Source organism: Homarus americanus, unplaced genomic scaffold, assembly GCF_018991925.1.
Source record: "Homarus americanus isolate GMGI-L3 unplaced genomic scaffold, GMGI_Hamer_2.0 scaffold30535, whole genome shotgun sequence".
Lineage (NCBI taxonomy): Eukaryota > Metazoa > Arthropoda > Malacostraca > Decapoda > Nephropidae > Homarus > Homarus americanus.
Genome location: NW_024732440.1, coordinates 1,910,050 through 1,931,279, shown reverse-complemented (window position 1 = coordinate 1,931,279; position 21,230 = coordinate 1,910,050). Strand labels below are relative to the sequence as shown.

The following is a 21,230-nucleotide window of genomic DNA, read 5'->3' as shown; positions in this document are numbered from 1 at the left end:
CTCTACACGTTCACCCCATTTGTCCAGCTGCGGTAAATTATCACCCTCTGTCTCCTCTACTTCTTCTCTGATAGTTTTCCCCAACCCGGAATGTGTGGATCCCCCCCCCCCTCCGACATTCTTCCCCTTTTCCTTTAAACCTTTTCCTCGTTCTTTTGTTTTCTTGGTTGATAACGTGACAGGAAACACGGGCAATTTTTGGGGGTAATTTCCAATGTTTTGATAATCTTGTCGAGCTTTTGGTTTGTCGGTAGATAATTTTTTTCCCTGTTGGTAATGTGTATTTAATTACTCAACCGTGTCGCTGTTTGTCTTCAGCGAGGCGTCCCAGACCGTCAGATATACGTGTGTTGTTGTTTTGTACGCGCTAGCTTATCGTGTCCCGTCGTCTGCTAATGGTGGCGCCAAAAGTCGACCTCGAGGACGAAAGAAGAGTGGGTGTGTGGGCCACCGGGTTGACGCAGACGAGGGAAAGAAACCACAGCAATAACAGCAGTGAACAGCAACAGCGGGGAGATAAATGCCTCTTTGAAGTGCTGTGCTGAAGTAGGGCGGAAGAGGCCATAAAGTGAGGGTCTTTTACGCCTCAGAAAGAGAAGTATTGTATTCATCTCTTGGGATCTTGGTAGTGAGTTGAAGGCCATGGGGTTAGTTAAGCCCTGGCTGGAGACAACTACCTGCTTTGTTAAACCCCTTCGTCCGCCGCCTGGGGATAGTTACACCAGTTCCCTTAGTTATGTCTCCGTCTCTCTCTCTCTCTATCATAGCGTTGATATTGTATAGTGACTACGATAACCCATGAACTCCTGTACACCATAACATGATCGATACTCAGGAACCTTTACTCAGTCCATCAGTAACGCACTAACAAAATACCGAGCTTTTACGACGCTTCACAGAGATGTTATTTGCTGGATTCATATTCCCTCCCACTTATAACTTAAAGTAGGTCGTATCCAGTATCAACAGTCACCCACACACGCCAAAGTATTCAGTAGTCCTCTCTACCCCGTGGGCTGCAAGGGTCTGGTGGTGTTACTATAGTGTATCCCCAACCAAAGCCTGGTGGACCTAGGACAAACTGATCTAAACGGTCTTATGGTTTTGTATTTTCGTGTTTTCGAGTATGAACACAGTCATATATTTAACGAAGAAAGCATTTATTTTGTTTCCCATGGCCTCCCTTTGGTTTCCCATGGCCCCCCTTTGGGTTTAATACCATGCCCCCCCCTTTGGGTTTAATACCATGCCTCCCTTTGGTTTTAACATCATGCCCCCCGTTGACCCACATAATCAGGATATCTTCTCCTCAGCTAATCTTAACCTATCCTGCCCCCTTTATGTTGAGAAGCATCCCCTTAACTTCCGTGTCTCCTACAGGTCCAGAAGAAGAGACGTGTGGTGGCGAGAGTACGCTGCCGGAACGTCAAGACGGAATGCCCCAAGGTCACCTGTCGGGACCCGGTCATTCTACCCGGTCAATGCTGCAAGACCTGCGCCAGTGAAGAGCTGAGGCTACCGGGTAAGTTCATACTACTGTTGTTATATGACCTGTATTAGTGGTGAGCTGAGACTACCAGGTGATCTCACGCCAGGTAACTGTACTCACCTCAAGAGGTGACGCAGCATCAGTAACGTCACCACAGCCTCTGGATATATTATATGAATCCTCAAAGTGATTCATTACATCTTAACATTTCTATTAATCAATCAGAGATAATTAAAAAAAACCACTTCGATGTTTAGTTATACGAAATTTACTTAGGTACCGGACAAACAGTATATATTGCAGTTTCTTTAATATGTGTGTATTTTTTTTTAATTTCGAGGCTATATTCTGGACACCAACACAATCAAAAAAAGTTAGTTGCTGAAAACTGACGAATTATTACCGGAAGAGGAAGACGTTTGTAGGATTATTTTCACTCAGGGTTACTTATGGTTACTAGAGCCCGTGTACTCTTAGGTGTGGGGTGGTGAAGAACTGCTCGATAGCATAACAAACCTAATTGTTAAGATTCACCGACAACGTTTCCTAACCTAACCTAACTCTCCCTAGATACAGGTAACGAGGACCGTGTGTGTGTGTGGTGATGATAACAACAGTAGGGAGGTTCAAGTGCCCAGTAGTCGACCTCTAGCGCTCATTAGTCGACCTTTAGCTTCTCATTATCCTTGGAGGTGACTTATAGGACGATTTCTTACAGGATATTGACAAGTTATTGAAAGTTATTTACGATTTTTTTAGGACAATAACAGATTCAAGGATTCATATATGTCCTGAAGAAAATACGAAGTTTTACGACTACGTACGAATATTTCAGGACATTTACGAATCTTTGGATGAGTTTTACGAATTTTAAAGACATTTACGATTTCTTCATTGCTTGTTTTGATAATACTAACGAATCTACATCCAATTCTAGAGAGTCACTTGTTCTAGCTTTACACCCCCCCCCCCTTCAATAGCCCACCCAGCTGTGAATGGGTACCTTACTTAACAGTTTGGGGGGAGTGAACGATGTCGAGTGCAGTGCCGCCTACCTTGCCTGCCTGTCTGAGGTGTTAGCAGTCACCTGTATTGAATAACCAGGACATAAATATCACACACACCTGTCCGTTATCTATCATATAATAGGCATTGATAATTAACCTGTATCCACGATGTTTGTCTCTCCTTCCCTTCTCCCCTCCCACTCTCCCCACCCCTCCCTTCTCCCCTCCCACTCTTTCCTCTCCTCCCCGCCCACTCTCCCCTCCCACTCTCCCTCCCTCCTCCTCCCCTTCTCCTCCTCCCTCCTCCCTCCCTCCTCCCCTCCTTCCATCCATCCTACCCTCCCGGTTGGCCACGTTTGGGGAGGCGATGGTATCTATTTCACCTGGCCCTGGCTGCGTCCGCCTGCCCGCCCGCCCGGAGCATATTCTCCTGGTATGTAGAGATCTAGGTGTCATGGCAGACAATGTCAAGAAAGTGATGGGGAGAGATATACTCATACAGTCCTTCCTTCCTCTTCTTCCTCTTCTCCCACCACAACAACACAACAATAACAACAACACTCCCACCACAACAACACAACAATAACAACACAACACAACAACACTCCCACCACAACAACACAACAATAACAACAACACTCCCACCACAACAACACAACAATAACAACAACACTCCCCACAACAACACAACAATAACAACAACACTCCCACCACAACAACACAACAATAACAACAACACTCCCACCACAACAACACAACAATAACAACAACACTCCCACCACAACAACACAACAATAACAACAACACTCCCACCACAACAACACAACAATAACAACAACACTCCCACCACAACAACACAACAATAACAACAACACTCCCACCACAAAACAGTAAATTAATCCCACAGACAATATCCCCGTCAAAGGTAATTTAGGTAATGACTTTGACCTGGTTAATTGGTTATTGGTTAATGTTCTCTGGTATTCCAACGTGACATTAACCATTCAAACTTTTAAAATAGTTTATCTGAATATTCAACCATAATTGTTTTTTTTTGTCAGTCAATGTAAATGGAACTGTTAATTAATAGGTCAGAATTACCTGTTATTTGTATAGTTGCAGGTAAGCGGTGTAATCTAGGTTGATCAAAAAGTCACTGTGCACCTAAATTAATGAACACTATAGTTATAACATGGAACAGCTGTATCATCTTTTATCACAAGGTGCACAGGGACTTTTCGATCATCATGTATAAGGCTGGGTGCACCCTATAATGTGTTGTTATTCTCGTGTATGTAAACAACTTTTATGGCTTTCATTACCCATTAACCCTCACCACAGCAGCTGATGTCTGGTAAACACCGCCGTTAGTATCACTGTTTATTTTTTCTTCATTAATAACAAATCTAGTCTGCATTAATATCAAACAGTCGATAATATTTTTGTTTGTTTTTCAAGTGTTGGGGAAGACTTTTACCCTGATGATAAAAGTTTAAATTTAGCTGGATGATAATGGTAGTCTTAACGTATTTATTTATCCTGATCGTTATATCGTATACATATTCTGTGTTAAAACGTACACATGTTTTTTTTTAGTGTACATAGTGTAAGTCTTGTTAAAGTTTACAAAAGATAACTAGAAACAATCACTAAGGGATTTAATAACCACGACAGCGTAATGAAATATAACTATGTCAGTCTCCCCCTCAAATAAACGATATCGATCCGTTTTCTTTCTTTACAATTTCAACACTGGACGAAATGCTCGGTATAAATTCTCCAGTGCACCGTCATCCGTTGGTACGTGTGGTCGCATGCTCCTCGTACTTAAATATACGCAGTTTATGTATTTATTAAGTACTTGTAGGAATAAAACTTAAATTATTGTCCATTTTGAAATTCTGGTGGTGGACTAATACCGCTCACAGCACCATGAATCTCGTTGACCCTAATGAGTAACGATAATTTTCATATATAACCTAATATAACCTAACCTAACCTAACCTAACCTAACCTAACCTAACCTAACCTAATTTGTAATATATGGATACCCTTGGTGTTTATTGTTACAGTTTAATGGGAATTAGTTCATTTTTTATATAATTGACAATTTCCATTCAAGTCATTCTTCACTGCCCCAAACTAGTCAAGGGTTAGGATAGGTTAGGTTAGGTTAGGTTAGGTTTTTCTGCTTGATCGTTCCTATATACAAATCAGTTCAAATTTTCGAAAACAGAGAAAGTTTAAATTTATCACTAGGTAGCAATCATCCCTAAAACACACACACACACACACACCTCTCAGTGACCTTGCCTACATTGTGATTTATCGTAGCCAGAGTGTAAACAGATTCGCTATTCCCGACCCGTAAACAAGGAGAGAGAGAGAGAGAGAGAGAGAGAGAGAGAGAGAGAGAGAGAGAGAGAGAGAGAGAGAGAGCACTCAATGACCTTGTAAAGTATTCTCAGGAAACGCGTAACTTATAGTGGACTAAAATGGCAACGAAGAGGATCCCGCTTTCTATGACACTCACTTAACCCCCAACTATAGTGTTCCTGCACCAACTCACCACTAGACGGTCACTGACGTATTTGTGGCGTAAACTGATGAGGGTTAAAATTTACTAAAGGGTGAAGGACGCTGTTGATATGTGGGTCTTGAGGGCCATACGCATCGCCCTACGCCAGAAACAACCAACGACAGGTTAACGAACATCGAGGTGACGGCGATGGTGGCGATCGTTCGTCAGTGTTGGCGCCAGACGGGTTTTTTTTGGGGGTTTATTTCGTCGTTACGCTTTCCAGTGAGTGGCGCCACACCTTATATGTCGCTCTTACACAACGTTAAAATATGTGCGGATTCATTGTAGAGGGTACAGTAGCTAACCTAACCTAGACCTAACCTAGACCTAACCTAGAACCTAACCTAGACCTAATCTAGACCTAACCTAGACCTAACCTAACCTAGACCTAACCTAGAACCTAACCTAGACCTAACTTAAACCTAGACCCTAACCTAGACCTAGACCTAACCTAGACCTAACCTAGACCTAACCTAGACCTAACCTAGACCTAACCTAGAACCTAACCTAGACCTAACCTAACCTAACCTAACCTAACCTAGACCTAACCTAACCTAGACCTAACCTAACCTAACCTAGACCTAACCTAACCTAGACCTAACCTAACCTAGACCTAACCTAACCTAGACCTAACCTAACTTAGCGATACTACAGCTACGGGTCTCTCAATTCCATCTATGGGAAATAATTATACAGGCATAAACCTTTCAGAATCCTTGGACAAGTTGTTGACGCCTTGTGTATGTGGGGGGGGTGGATGGTGCCGTGTATGTATGTATGTATGTATGTGTGTGTGTATACTGGTACCCCATGTATGTGTATGTGTGTGTGTGTGTGTGCTTATAGACTGGCGCCATCTGTTTGTGTGTTCATAAATGTGAATGCTTATACGTGTTTGTGAGTTCGTATGTGTGTATATATGTACTGTATATGTTCTTTTCCCTGTGTGTATGTGTAAATTTGTGTCTGTTTTTTGTATGTGTGTGTGTTCGTCTGTGTGTGAGTGTACATACTTAATCATATGTACGTGCATGTGTTCTGGCATCTGTGTACGTGTGTGCAAGACGTGTTTGTTATTGTGTGTACCTATGTGCGTTTATCTCTTAATATGTATGTATGTATGTATGTATGTATGTATGTATGTATTTATTTATTATTATGACGGAGGATAAGTGAGAGAAGGATTGAGTGGACATGAGGGAGTGAGAGGGGATGAGGGAGTGAGAGGGCATGAGGGAGTGAGAGGGCATGAGGGAGTGAGAGGGCATGAGGGAGTGAGAGGGCATGAGGGAGTGAGAGGGCATGAGGTGAGAGAGGAGAGAGAGTGAGAGGGCATGAGAGAGTGAGAGGGGCATGAGGGGTGAGTGAGGGAGGAGGGATGAGGGAGGGGTATGAGGGGAGGGCATGAGGGGTGAGAGGGCATGAGGGGTGAGGAGGGGTGAGAGGGCATGAGGGAGTGGGGGGCATGGGGAGGTGAGAGGGCATGGGGGGAGAGGGCATGAGGGATGATGGGTGGGGGAGAGGGATGAGTGGTGGGGAGAGGATGGAGGGCATGAGGATGAGGGGAGTGAGAGGGCATGGGGTGAGAGGGCATGAGGGGGTGAGAGGAGAGGCAGGGATGAGAGGGTGAACTACTGCCCGTCGCCATGAATGTGTGACCTAGTTTTGCCTACGACTGGCGCCACTTACCCCTCCTTCTCCTGACCCTTCCCCTCCTCCTCGCCCTTCCCTTTCCCCCAACTCCCCTTCCCTACTCCCCTCCCCCTACTCCCCTACTCTCCCACCCTACTCCCTCTCCACCCTCCCCTCCCCTTCTCCCCTACTCCCCTTCTCCTCACCCTTCACTCCCCTTTCTCATACTTCCTGGCGCCTAGACACATCACACCCAAGTGTCAGGTTATGTGTCCTTCAGTAGATGTTTTTTGTTTGATACATATACTGGATATGTATATATTATAGTACACACACACACACACACACACACACACATACACATATATATATTTCCCATCAGCGGCGCCAGCACGAGCAATCAAGAGTGCCTGGCGTTACATACCATACAGGGAAGTGACTCGTTTAAGCTGCGCCTGACGTATGTTTTCCCCCCCACCCTCCAATGGCACACTTTTGGATGCTACGCCAGACGAACCTTTACCTGTATTTCTTTCACCCGTCATTGGTAGATTTTTTTTGGGGGGGACGCTTCGCCAGACGAACTTTTCCTCGCCATCTGCCTACAGTGGCGGTGGAGGTGAGAGCTGTTCCTAGTACCGGTTTGTTTACTTGTTGACGTCTTTATGGTCCACCCTCGCCCTCCTGCCTAGTGTAGTGGCCAGGTCTGTGTGTGTGGGGGGTTGGGACTGGCACCTCGTAGACTACATAGCACAGTGGCGGCGGCGGGCGACGTGCTACAAATGGTGAAGGTGAGACAGATTTAATGGGTGGTAGAGTCGCACCTCACACCTCCTATATTACCTCCCTACCCCATCACCACCACACCCCTCCCCCATCACCACCACTCACCCCTCCCCCATCACCACCACTCACCCCTCCCCATCACCACCACTCCCCTCCCCCACCCTCACCCCTCCCCCCCACCACTCCACCTCCCCACCACTCACCCCTCCCCCCACCACTCACCCCTCCCCCACCACTCACCCCTCCCCACCCTCCACCCTCCCCCACCACCCCTCCCCACCCCTCCCCCTCACCACTCCACCCCTCCCCACCACCTCCCCACCCTCCCCTCCCCCACCCCTCCCACCCCTCCCCCCACCACCCCTCCCCCACCACCACCCTCCCCACCCCTCCCCCCCCACCACCCTCCCCCCACCCTCCACCCCTCCCCCACCTCACCCTCACCACTCCCACCACTCACCCCTCCCCACCTCCCACCACCCTCCCCCCCACCACCTCCCCCACCACTCACCCCTCCCCACTCACCCCTCCCCCACAACTCACCCCTCCCCCACACCCCTCCCCACCCCACCCCTCCCCCACCCTCACCCCTCCCCCACCACCCACCCTCCCCTCCCCACCACCCCCCCCACCCCTCACCCCTCCCCCACCCTCCACCCCTCCCCACCCACTCACCCCATCCCCCCCACCTTTCCCCCTATTTCCTCCTCTTCATCGTGTATCGTTTCTAATTAAGGTACAGTCGCAGTGTAACTTCTGACGCCATATGTGTGTGTGTGTGTGTGTGTGTGTGAAGGTCGTTTATTTTGTACACAGGCTGTGACGTACACGGCTCTCTAACGTAAACAAACTGACAGCCGACAGCCACGTACTGTACCTGAGAATTTCAAGAGCACTGTTGTCTTAAGTTACAGCACCTAGATGAGCGGTCAGCTTGGAGTCCATGTTAAAGCTTAGGTTTACGTAGGAACCTTAATTACTTTACAGAAATCGTATGCACTTGATGGCGATTACTTTGATAGTTGTAGTCGATTAATTTACGATTATTATGACCATGGATTACTTTCACAGTGCAGGGGGATTTATTTGGGGATTTCTTTCAGTGTAATCGTTTATTTTATGATTGTTTTCACTGTATAATCGATTAATTTACGATTCTTTTGATGTAAACGAAGTAAATAAAGAATTAAATCCGATTAAGTCAGATATACACCAGGCCTATTAGACCCCAGTCCTGTTAGACCCCAGTCCTGTTAGACCCCAACGCAAATATGTCTTAATTTTTATTGTAGACGAGTAGTGTATGTTATTACCTTGGATACATCTCTCTAAAAAACTCCTCAGTGAACCTTTAGACATACGATACTGAGATAGTACCACGAACAAGGCTGCTAAACGTATTTCCCAGACGGCATAAACCAACCAAACACTAACCCAATACTTCTAGGATACTTTAGGTTAGGTTAGGTTAGATTAGGTTCGTGTTATCGGCTTTAAAATTATAAAAAAAGATAAATGGATTAGCGGTCTTCGTCGTGGTACGTTTCCTACATTGTGCCAGGAAAGCCTTGACTCCTGGCTCGGGCGGGCGGGCGGAAGGGAAGGAAAGGGGAAGATTTGCTCACGTAACAAGGCTTCACGTTGTTATTAGTTAAGTTTAAAGGATTATACGTAAACATTCTGGTTTGTATTATTTTGCCATTCTGCTTGAACGATTTAGAATTTAAATTACGGTTTTCTATCATAAATATTTAAAGTAAAGTTCCCCTCCCCCTCCTCTTTTTTTTTTAGGGCGGGGAAAGTCGTCTCGTTTCACTTTTGTTTTGCCGGAAGATGGATTACGCTTCTCCCTTTAGTGGCGGAAGATTCACGAGCCTTGTGAAAAGTTTACCTGCAGCCTAGTCATCCAAACAGTCTCTTCGAAACTTACTTGTTGCCTAAAATGATTAACGGGGTTCTCACGTCAATAGCGGGAAAGTCCAGATGGCAATAAGGTGATCAAAGTATAGAAAAATGCTGAATAGTGTAAAAAAAAAAAACTCATCTTTATATTAATGAAACGTATAAAATATTGGTCACACACACACACACACACACTCGCCACTGTAAACTTCGCACAAATTGTTGTATCAAAGATTGTATGTGATAATAAGATTACCCAGTACTGTATAACCTTTAAACCATGGACGTCCACACAACCGGTTATGCCTTTAACCATTTATCTTGTTTAACCAAATAAATGGTCGCCGTTGGGGGGTCATTAGTTAAGTCTTTGAGATATTAGGTTAAGGTTTAAGAATGTTCTGAGGTGTGAGGTGGGATAACTTTCACTGAACGCCTTCCATGGTGACGCATATCTTCACTATTTTCTGGTATTTTTTGTTGTGTATATGTGTTATGTTGTGGGTGTTAATTATTTGTATATATCTTATTCTAGTTTGTATGATTTGTATGTTTTATGAAGTGTATGTATTGTAAGAGAAGTTAGATCATATTTCCCATTACCATCCAAGTTGTTACGTCACTGACTGTATCTCTCGCTTAATGTTATGGGTCTTGGGGTATTGTTACACATTTCCTCATATATAGATAAAAAATATATTCCGTGTTTCAGGAAAAAATAGTTATAAGTCCCTTTACATTAAACCATTTTGTATTACTGTTGTGCATCTTTTGGTGTCAGGTGAAGCTGATTTGGATTTTCTTGATATTTACAGGAGATGAGCCCCATGAGCCCCTCGAGGAACTGACAGGTAGAGGTGAGTGTTGTGTTCTAATTTTTGCAGGTGGCTTTAGTCCCTCGTCTTGCTCTTAATTGGTTTTTTTGCTGGAAAGTCGGGTACTCCATAGCCTGTGTACATAATAAAACAACCCCGAACGCTGAAAGCCAATTTGCTCATAGTGTATCATACGCAAAAAAAAACTGCAATGTGTGTCACCGGCTTACTGTAGTTAGATTATTATTATAACTTTTACGCCCAAAGGATAAGAAACTCAGTAGATGAGAAACAGTTACCTATATCTCCAGGGGCCAACGAGATATTTTCATTCGGCATCCACCAGGAGTACAGTGCAAATAAATTGGCTTCAGTGGTCGGCCCTTCAACCGCAAAGATGGAGCCCCTCATTAAAAACACATTTACTTTTTTTTTTTTTTTGCTATGCACGACCACAGTTTTTAACCCAGTGTTAAAATTTGCCATGCTGTCTCCATAATACTATACAATTAGTTTTGCCCAAGGATAGACTTAGGCTACGAGCTGTTCCTCTAAATCTACAGTAGGTGGTGGTTGGCTTCACCCGTTCTGATTAACTTCTCAAAAACAAACCCTGACAACGCTGGGTACTTTAGGTAGTCTCTTATAAATGATTTATTACCGTAGTCTCAGTCGTCATTTGTCACTCGGGCTGCTCGCTGTATAGACACAGATTGACATGTTCAAGTTGGCTCTTATCTAATATCCTCCGTGTGTGTTTTTGTAATAGGAAATAGATCAATAATTCAGTCAAACAAAATGGAAAAGACTAAAAATATCAAAGCCATACGGTGTGGTCTTCGGTGTTACCAGTTGTTAATATATACACAGGCACTAGTACCAGGCCGTCTAAAGTAAATAGTGAAGTAATAGTGAGGGACGCCACCGTAAAACATAACTTAAGAGTACATTAACGTGATCTTCCTTGATACATAGCTTAAAGATATTTATTCATTTTAAAACATAGAACTCAAACCTGGTGACAGAAAGGGAAAAACGTGAGTGGTGTTGACTACAATCAGTTGGAAGATTACGAGAATACTGTACTGTACTGTACACTCTCACTCAAAACTTCTCAATGCTATACGCATTATGCATTCCGAGATGACAAACCCCATTCTGGTCATTCTCACATCCATCGTGCCCAGGTGTTGGAGAAGCTTTTGGTGAGAGTGTACATAGTTCCTGAGGGCAACACTTGAACCAACCAAACCGAACTTTGCTGTCAAAAATAATTTAGTTTTGTGGTCTGTATACCAGATCGCACAATGAAGATATGATGTTTATTGTATAGAGATACAATTTCTATTTTCTTTTTACACTCTCCTTTCCTTCCTGTGATATTAGAAAAAAAAGTTACCTTAGTGACGGTGAGAAGGATGGTACAGTTTTGCCCTCAAAAACAAACTCACTTAATTATTACGTGAATATTATCCCAGCTGGTCATCAGGGTAATCTTCAAACCCTGAATCTATGCAGTACAAGGATTTACTTTTTAGGTTCAATGATTCGATACCCAGGGAATTACAGTCTTTTGTTGTTTAGTCTTGCAAGTGTGATACCAGAAGTTATATATATATATATTGGCAAATCGAAGAGGAACATACGTGTACAACTGCTCTCCAAACCACCCCATTCGGCTCAGGAACCACAGCTATGAGCACCACCACTCCATACTTGGCTTCTCATTCACTCTCCGTGCCAGTTGCCAAGACATTGAGGTGGGTATCATCGACTCCTTCCTCACAAAGACACAACAGCCGACCATCTCCAGAAACAGTCAACTGAGCTCTTGTGCTTCTGAAGTTCTGGAGTGGCAGATCCTTTGTACCACTATACATATAATGGCTTCACTGTGTATACTTATAACTGACGAATTGTTACCATAACTACATCCTGTAACCTCACTGTTCTACGCTTCCCAGGTCATGACTTGTATTATGTTAGTGAATTTATAATATTATATATTTTTTCATTAATACATATTGTAATTGCGTTTCGTTTGTTTGAACAATGTTGTGTCAATTCGATTTATTGTTGTGAATGTGTGGATAGTGATGGTAAATTAAGATGTTCATGGTGACAGTGGTTGTGGTGGTGATGGTGATAGACGCGGTGAAATAGTTGGTCATGTTCGTGGTCGTTCTGTTGGTATTGGTTGTGATACAGGCGGTGTTGGTGATACAGGTGGTGTTGGTGATACAGGCGTTGTTGGTGATACAGGCGGTGGTGGTGATACAGGCGGTGGTGGTGATACAGGCGGTGGTGGTGATACAGGTGGTGGTGGTGATACAGGCGGTGTTGGTGATACAGGTGGTGTTGGTGTTGGTGTGGTGATACAGGTGGTGTTGGTGATACAGGTGGTGGTGGTGATACAGGTGGTGTTGGTGATACAGGTGGTGGTGGTGATACAGGTGGTGGTGGTGATACAGGTGGTGTTGGTGATACAGGTGGTGGTGGTGATACAGGTGGTGGTGGTGGTGTTGGTGATACAGGTGGTGTTGGTGATACAGGTGGTATTGGTGTGATGGTGGTGAGGTGGTGGTGGTACAGGTGGTGGTGGTGATACAGGTGGTGTTGGTGATACAGGTGGTGTTGGTGATACAGGTGGTGTTGGTGATACAGGTGGTGTTGTTGATACAGGTGGTGTTGGTGATGGTGGTGTTGGTGGTGGTACATGACAGGTGGTGTTGGTGGTGGTGATACAGGTGGTGTTGGTGATACAGGTGGTGTTGGTGATACAGGTGATGGTGGTGATACAGGTGGTGTTGGTGATACAGGTGGTGTTGGTGGTGGTGATACAGGTGGTGTTGGTGATACAGTGATACAGGTGGTGTTGGTGATACAGGTGGTGTTGGTGATACATGGTGATACAGGTATGGTGTTGTGTTGGTGATACAGGTGGTGTTGGTGACAGGTGGTGTTGGTGATACAGGTGGTGTTGGTGATACAGGTGGTGTTGGTGATACAGGTGGTGTTGGTGATACAGGTGGGTTGGTGAAGGTGGTGTTGGTGATACAGGTGGTGTTGGTGTGGTGTTGGTGATACAGGTGGTGTTGGTGATACAGGTGGTGTTGGTGATACAGGTGGTGTTGGTGATACAGGTGGTGTGGTTGGTGATGGTGATACAGGTGGTGTTGGTGATACAGGTGGTGTTGGTGATACAGGTGGTGTTGGTGTTGGTGATACAGGTGGTGATGGTGATACAGGTGGTGTTGGTGATACAGGTGGTATTGGTGGTGGTGATACGGGTGGTGGTGATACAGGTGGTGTTGGTGATACAGGTGTTGGTGATACATTGGTGTTGGTGATACAGGTGGTGTTGGTGGTGTGATGGTGGTGTGGTGATACGGTGGTGATGGTGATACAGGTGGTGTTGGTGATACAGGTGGTATTGGTGGTGGTGATACAGGTGTGGTGGTGTTGGTGATTGGTGTTGGTGGTAGTGATACAGGTGGTGTTGGTGATACAGGTGGTGGTTGGTGGATGATACAGGTGGTGTTGGTGATACAGGTGGTGTTGGTGATACAGGTGGTGTTGGTGATACAGGTGGTGTTGGTGATACAGGTGGTGTTGGTACAGGTGGTGTTGGTGATACAGGTGGTGTTGGTGATGATGGTGGTGGTGGTGGTGTGTTGGTGATACAGGTGGTGGTGGTGAGGTGGTGGTGTGGTGATACAGGTGGTGGTGGTGATACAGGTGGTGGTGATGGTGTGGTGTGGTGATACAGGTGGTATTGGTGTTGGTGATACAGTGATACAGGTGGTGGTGGTGATACAGGTGGTGTTGGTGATACAGGTGGTATTGGTGTTGGTGATACAGGTGGGTTGGTGATACAAGGTTGATACAGGTGGTGTTGGTGATACAGGTGGTGTTGGTGATACAGGTGGTGTTGGTGATACAGGTATTGGTGTTGGTGATTGGTGTTGGTGATACAGGTGGTGTGTTGGTGATACAGGTGGTGTTGGTGATACAGGTGGTGTTGGTGATACAGGTGGTGTTGGTGATACAGGTGGTGTTGGTGATACAGGCGGTGTTGGTGATACAGGTGGTGTTGGTGATACAGGTGGTGTTGGTGATACAGGTGGTGTTGGTGGTTATACAGATAGCATTTTGTACATGATTACATAGGAATGACAAATAGCAACAGCTCCTTGATCATAGTGATGGCGGTGCGACAAATATTTATAATGGGTGCTGTGTTAAGTGAATATAGCCATCTACAAGAAGGGAAGGAATGAGAGGGGAGGGGAGGGATTGGTGGCGCGCCCTGTAGGTGGTCCCTGGACAAGCTGGCGCCAACTACACCACCTCGCCCACCTTTCACCTTCCTTCCTCTCCCTTTGCTGTCTTCCTCCCTCCTTCTCCCATGCCCCCTTCCCTATCCCACACTTCCTCCCCTGTAACACTCTCTCTCATCCTCTTATTTGTCTTTCTCCCTTCTTCTTTCTGACCTTTCTCCCCTCCCCCTCTCTTTGCTTCTCCTTTAGCTAGTGTTTCATCATCCCCATATTTTTCACTCAAATATCTCCCGTATTCACATTTTCACATCCAACACCCCCCCTAGGCCTCGAACCACCCCTACCACTTTCTCCCATAGTCCCCCAGAAAAGTGGAGGTAATGGGCTCGACTCTCCCAAGTCAGGTGGAGGCCACTGTCTACATCACGGGCCAGCTGCTGCCAAATAGGGAAGTCAGAGGTCACTGTGCACAAATATTGATGGAAATTACAGGTACCAGTATAATGAAACACAAGTTATCTCCCAAAGCATCATTTTATATCACCCGTCCTTAAGTAGTGAACAGTCACAGCCATTCACAGTCTGACCTCATTTAGTGAATCCCTAAAGCCACTTACTTTTCAGATTTCGCTGTGCTGCTGAATGGCCGCACCTCTCAGACACCAATGACCACATCCCGTGTGGCCACAGGGCGGCTCTTCCTGAGAAAGAAGACCCTTCACTTCTCTTTCCTGCTGGAAGCTGGGGCCCCTCCTCCTGCCTCCATCCAGTTTCTGAGTGAAACTGGTGACATATTGGAGCAACTGGAAGCACAACCTACGCCTTATGAGGCTACCAACAGCAGGATATGTGGTGCCTGGACCAGAGTGCCTAAGGAATACAGGTGAGAAGACCTGTGGCCAGCCAGTCCATTCGAACCTATACACAGCACAGTACTGTACTCCCTTTGCTTTAGCTTACAGATTTATGATAGGATGTAAATTTAGGCAAAATGTGACTTTTGAAGAAAAAAATAATACGCACAATGTGTATTGATCATGTGGTATTACTTTTGTTTGTCAGAACATAAAGCCCACTTGAACTTGGAATCATCAATACCCAATGATTTCCCACCAAATATTCAAGTACAGTACAAGTGATATCTCTCTGTTAGCCAGAACAATTGGTGCAGAGAACTAACGAAATTGAGAGATTTCCAGACAACGAGACAACTCTCTCATACCCGGAAAAATCTCCCATCCCTGGAATTTGTCTGGGTACTGGGAAAATTTTCTCAGAATTTCCGGAAAATTCGCCTAATTTTCATCTCTCAAACCCGGAAAAAATCTCCTATCCCCTGAATTCTTCTGGGTACCAGAATTTTCTTGGAATTTTCCAGAATGATGCATTATCTCATTTCTCAAACTTAGAAAAATCCCCCCATCCCCAGAATTTTTCCAGGTACTGGGAAAATTTCTCGGACTTTCTAGAAAATGCACCACTTATCGTCTCAAACGCAGAAAAAAATCCCCCATCCCTGAAATTTTTCCAGGTACCGGGAAATTTTTCTCTGAATTTTTCAGAAAATGCGCCCCTCGGAAAATCATGCCCAAACTTAGAATTTTCGGGAAACATTCCAAGCAAATTTCAATTCCGACTATTGAAAAGTTCCGGCTAAGAGGAATTCTGGCTAATGGACGTATTACTAGTACAGCATGCCCTTAAAATTCGTAGGGGTTAAGTTTTCAAAATGGCCGTGGGGGGGGGGGGATAATTTTTACTCGTGTGCAAAGAAATGTATATTCCATTTCTGTGTTTGCCCTTAGGACAATTACCTCTATTTTATATATGCGTGTGTCTACACACACACACACACAAAATAAATAATAATGGGAAAATCCTCACAAATGATCAGAAACAAGACAACAAAATGTATTAAAAATGTTAGGATCTACCCTCAAGTCAACTCCATGCTTTGTTATAATAACAAAGTATGGAGTTGACTTGAGGATAAACTTACATTTTTTAATATATTTTTGTTGTCTTGTTTCTTTTTATTTGTGAGAGGATTTACCATTATTATTTATTAGTACTGTATGTGTTTTGTGTGTTTGTTTACACACACACACACACACATATACAGTACAATACAGGTAATAAAAATTACTATCTCTTAGAACGAATAGTTCCCTGTCCCGGCTGCAAAAATGACAGCAACTTTAAAACTACCCTAAGACATTCTTGGTGTCATCCGCGAATTTTAAGTGCATGCTATATTATGGCAGGATTGTTTTGCCTAATGATTTGATTCTTTGTTAGATTTCAAAGTGTGGAGAGAGGTATCTCCACAGTTTTAAAGACAGAACTTACATTTGGTAGTGAGTTGGGGGTGGCCTGGGGCAGGGGTTTACAAACTTGATGTGGTTCCGTGAGGCTCTGCATGAGAGAGAGAGAGGCGGGATAAATATCACCCAGCATGGATGAATTTATGAAATCTATTCAGCAAACTTGATGATAATGTTTTGAAAGTTGTAAGCAAAGAGAGAGTGATTGAAAGAGAATTTGAATTGAAACGATGGGATATCCAGAATATATGGTGCACTCTTGCAGCCATAGTAACAAACAGGATCCCACTGTAATCAAAACCCAGTTGATGGTGGTGCCACAAGCACTGGCCTCATTGTCTATGTGTTTAGGTTAAGTCTTCTCAGTTCACATAAGTTATGGTCACAGTATTGTTATTAAATGCAGTGTAAATGTGTTTTAGCTATCGCAATACTGTACATATTACAGTGGTACATAAATATTCTATGATGTTTTATAAAGATCTTTTCTGCCAAAGCATAAGTTGGTCACCAGTGAGGTACAAATGCGGCTTCAATTTTCTTGATGTTATCTGTGCTAAATTATGATTATTTGTTAGTACCATATACATATAACAAATATATTTTATACCGTATAGGTAATTGAAGGTATTTTTATAAAAGTATACAGTATATAGTGACATCTTCATCGTTAATGGGTGAGTGAATAATATTTTAATTGTCATTCTTTATGTTTTCTGTGCCAAATTATGATATTGATTGTAATCCACCGACTCCGTATCATTATGAGATGCAGTGCACATGAATACACGTACGGTATTATTTTTCACACTACTCACTGTATTTAATATAATGAAATATAAAAATATTTGATGACGTTTTATAAAAAAAATATGTTTAAGAGACTATGAGGATATCGGTACAATATGAAGCTGTAAGTGAAGTGTTCAGTTGTCTGTTATTTTCTGTGCCAAATGATGATCATTCACTTGGCTTATATATTAACACTTAAAACTTTTAAATATGTTGACCCTTTTTTTTCGTTTTTCTTTTATCCTTTACACCACTGATCGGCTCGTTAGCCGTTTGGGCGATCGGTCACGTCTCTGAGCAGTTTTCCTCATCATTTATCCTCTTCACCAAAAGATCGGCTTGCTAGTCGCCCGGGCGATCAGTCACGTCTCTGTCACGCACTGTTGGCAAATACTAGGCATGCACCAGCTCTTGAATGTACCTGAACCCGCTCCAGTGTTGGTCAAGTCTTGTCTTGAAAAAACTCACACTCGGTGCCGTCACAACACTCTCTGGTAGATTGTTCCAAGGGTTTACAACCCTCACTCCGAAAAAGTTTGCCCACACAGTTTTCTGGACTTGCGGCTTCTTCAATCTTGAGCTGTGACCCCTTGTGGGGCGAGCATCTGCCAGCTCCAAGTAAGGACACTCGACTGAGTAGTGCCCCCTGAGATGCTTATACACCTCAACTAGGTCACCCCTTGCCCGTCTGTAATATATAATCATTTGTTTTATACTGGATCATTAAAACTTTACCTCTTGATCAAGGTACTAGGATTCTTTTTAAAATACCTTGTACAAAGTTCCAGGGCTTCAAAAAGTTTGAAAACCCTTGGCCTAGGGGATGGTCATACACAACTGTATCTCCTGTCCTTTCATCCGGACAAAGTCAGTAACTCACCATGTAGCTACTGTACTGTACTGTACTGTACTGTACTGTACTGTGTTATGAACTGCTTTGCAAATATTATGGTAGTGAAAAGAGCTAGAGCTTTGAAATGTATAAAATAATGGTTTAAAAATATGAATAGAGCAAAACAAAAATTTAGAATTAGTATTGTAATCCTCACATGCCAAATTTATAATTTTCAAATGCAACTTACCATTCTAAATGTAAGTAAATGTGGGTTAATTTACGTATTTAGTTCTTTTTTAATACAAATTTCTTGAATATGAGTTCTCTTTACACTACTATTTTACCATTAAGTATCTTCTATCCACTTTTATTGCATTTTATATACAGTACTGTATGCAGCACTCAATATCATTTCCCAACATTTCATAGAAGAAAAACTATTATACAGTGTTCATTTCTCCAAGCTCATTACACAGCACTGTAAGTTTTATGTATCAGTACTTCTCCCACACCAAATATAAGCCTCCTTTTTTTACCTCCAGGGCATTACTGCGAGAAGAACAGATGTGGGTTGCATTATCCCCCGCAGACGAATCCCAAGAAGACACGATCAGCGGACAGGTAGCACGTTATGTAGGAGTTGACACAGAGGTATTCTCCTCCCTCCTCACACCTCCTCCTACTGCCAATCAGACCCTCAGTGGGGGAGGTACAGCAATAATCTCTGTGGATCGTAAAACTGATTCCCTACACGTTAGTCTTGTGTTTAATGGGGTCTTTGCTGATGGGGAGGCTCACAATGCCTCACTTGTAGTGGAACTGCTGCCTGAACGTGCCCTCGACCCAGTTGTTGACACAGTCATTCTCCCAAAGGTGTTCTCGGTGAGTAGCATTCCAGGTATTTATGTGGGATATTTTTAATACAACACAGTTGTGATGTAGGTTTTGGGTAGATTTTGAATGTCCTTTACTTTATCATAATTAGATATAGCAAAATTAATTCGAATTCATTCACCTCTCATCAGATATTATAAGCATATACAATATGCTGTGCAATATATTTTAAATATTGTATTGAATTATCGGGTATATGAGCTGTAGGAGGTCTTAAGGGCAGATTCGGCTATGTACAATACTATGCAATGATACAATGAAATGTTTTATTTCCTAAGGACTTGAATCGAGCAGAGATAATGACTACTCTGGGAGAAAGAAGTCTTATTCGGCTGACTCGTGGCCAAGTGGCCATGAAGGTTTGGAGTCAGGCTGCCCCAGAGCTGGCCCTGGAAGGAATGATCACTCCTCGTGCAACGTGTAATGTCTTCTCTGCTGTCTTGAGTAAACCAGTGCCAGACTCTGAAGATGATACTTCAACAGAAAGCACAGACATGACATCATCTTATGGTGCAGGTTGGGCTCTCCTTACCCTTTCTAATGGCACCTTCCAGTATCAGGTGTATGTGAAAGGTTTTGAAGTTTCTACTCTTACATTGAAAACCAAGCATAAACGTCAGGACCGCATTGTTGAAAACTTGACACCATTCTATCATGACAGTTGGGCAAATGGTACCTATGACAGAACCACATATCGTGACCTTGATGCTCTTATTCGGGGAAAACTGGAGGTGGTAGTGGCTAGTGAGAGTAATGAAGAACTTCGTGGGATGTTGAATCCAGTAGCAGTGACAGAAGCCTTGCGATCCCCACAGCCTGTATTGCTCTCATCTCCAGAAGTACCTATGGCTGCCACTGTTTGGGTGGCAGTAGATTCGGCATGTGTCACTCATTACGATGTGATGGTTGCAGGTCAGCCTCCCTATGGGGCTATTGAGCCTTTCTGGAACCTCGTTCTCCGTGAAGAAGACCAGTTCTGGGATCCACGATTTAAGATGACAAAAATGGATCTTGAGGCACATGTGGAGGGACGTGAACTCTTTGCTCACTCAACGCAGCTGACCCGATTATCCCTCTCTCGCTTGGAAGCTGGAGTCTCATACTTAGACTTAGTTTTACTGCCTCCAGACAGCAACTCCACCCTGCAGTCTTCCCTCAGTGGCCTCATCCATGGGGTGTCTGTCCCTTCTGAGTGTCTCATGGGTTCAGATCATCAAGAAGTTATCGTTGAAGAATATGACGAAGAGGAATGTGTTCATGGGCGATGCATTCTTCGAGAGGAAACGGCTCCTGAAGTTCCCCAGAGCCACAGGTGTATAGATGAAGGTAAGCTACAGTGTTCTGGTAGAATTTGGGATTGCTTTTTTTTATTTTTCAATTCAGCCTGAATATTTTTGTGCTCTCTGTTTTTTTTTTTTTTTTCATGTCATTCATTTTTTCAGTCGACAATTTTTTTTAAAGACTGATCTTTGTATTTTGTGCAAGATTTTTTTTTAAAGAACTATTAATCATCAAGTAACTTTAAAACAAAGTAAGAATATTATTGATAGTTATTAAAAAAATCTCTGTTTTGGTGGCTGATGTTTTACTTGTGTCTCATAAACTTCAAGGAAAATCTAATGATGTCCCCTTTCCCTTTCAATGGAATTAAATATACAGTACTGTATATTATCAAAGTATTATACTGTACACTCATTTCCTCCACAGAGGCAAGAGTGTTCGAGGATGGGAAGAGCTGGCAGTCGCCTGTCAATGTATGCTCAATGTGTATGTGCACCCGGGGCAAAATCAAGTGCCAGGATGTAATATGTCATAGACTTGATTGTGAGGGCGCTTACACCCCACCTAACCAATGCTGCCAGGTGTGCCCAGGTGAAACAGGTGAGACAGGTG

General features: G+C 43.7%; 1 protein-coding gene across 4 annotated transcripts in view; it reads left to right on the top strand.

The window, feature by feature from the left end:
* Positions 1–21,230, top strand: part of LOC121868752 (dorsal-ventral patterning protein Sog-like) — a 77,765-nt gene that overhangs the window by 42,275 nt on the left and 14,260 nt on the right. For 3 of the 4 annotated variants that reach the window (XM_042369630.1, XM_042369631.1, XM_042369633.1), the window contains exons 2-7: positions 1,381–1,522; positions 10,213–10,254; positions 15,117–15,375; positions 18,986–19,325; positions 19,616–20,663; positions 21,045–21,218. In XM_042369630.1, coding sequence (XP_042225564.1) covers positions 1,381–1,522; positions 10,213–10,254; positions 15,117–15,375; positions 18,986–19,325; positions 19,616–20,663; positions 21,045–21,218 — 2,005 coding nt within the window. The remainder of the gene's footprint in view (positions 1–1,380; positions 1,523–10,212; positions 10,255–15,116; positions 15,376–18,985; positions 19,326–19,615; positions 20,664–21,044; positions 21,219–21,230) is intronic. The other variant, XM_042369632.1, reaches the window with a different exon arrangement.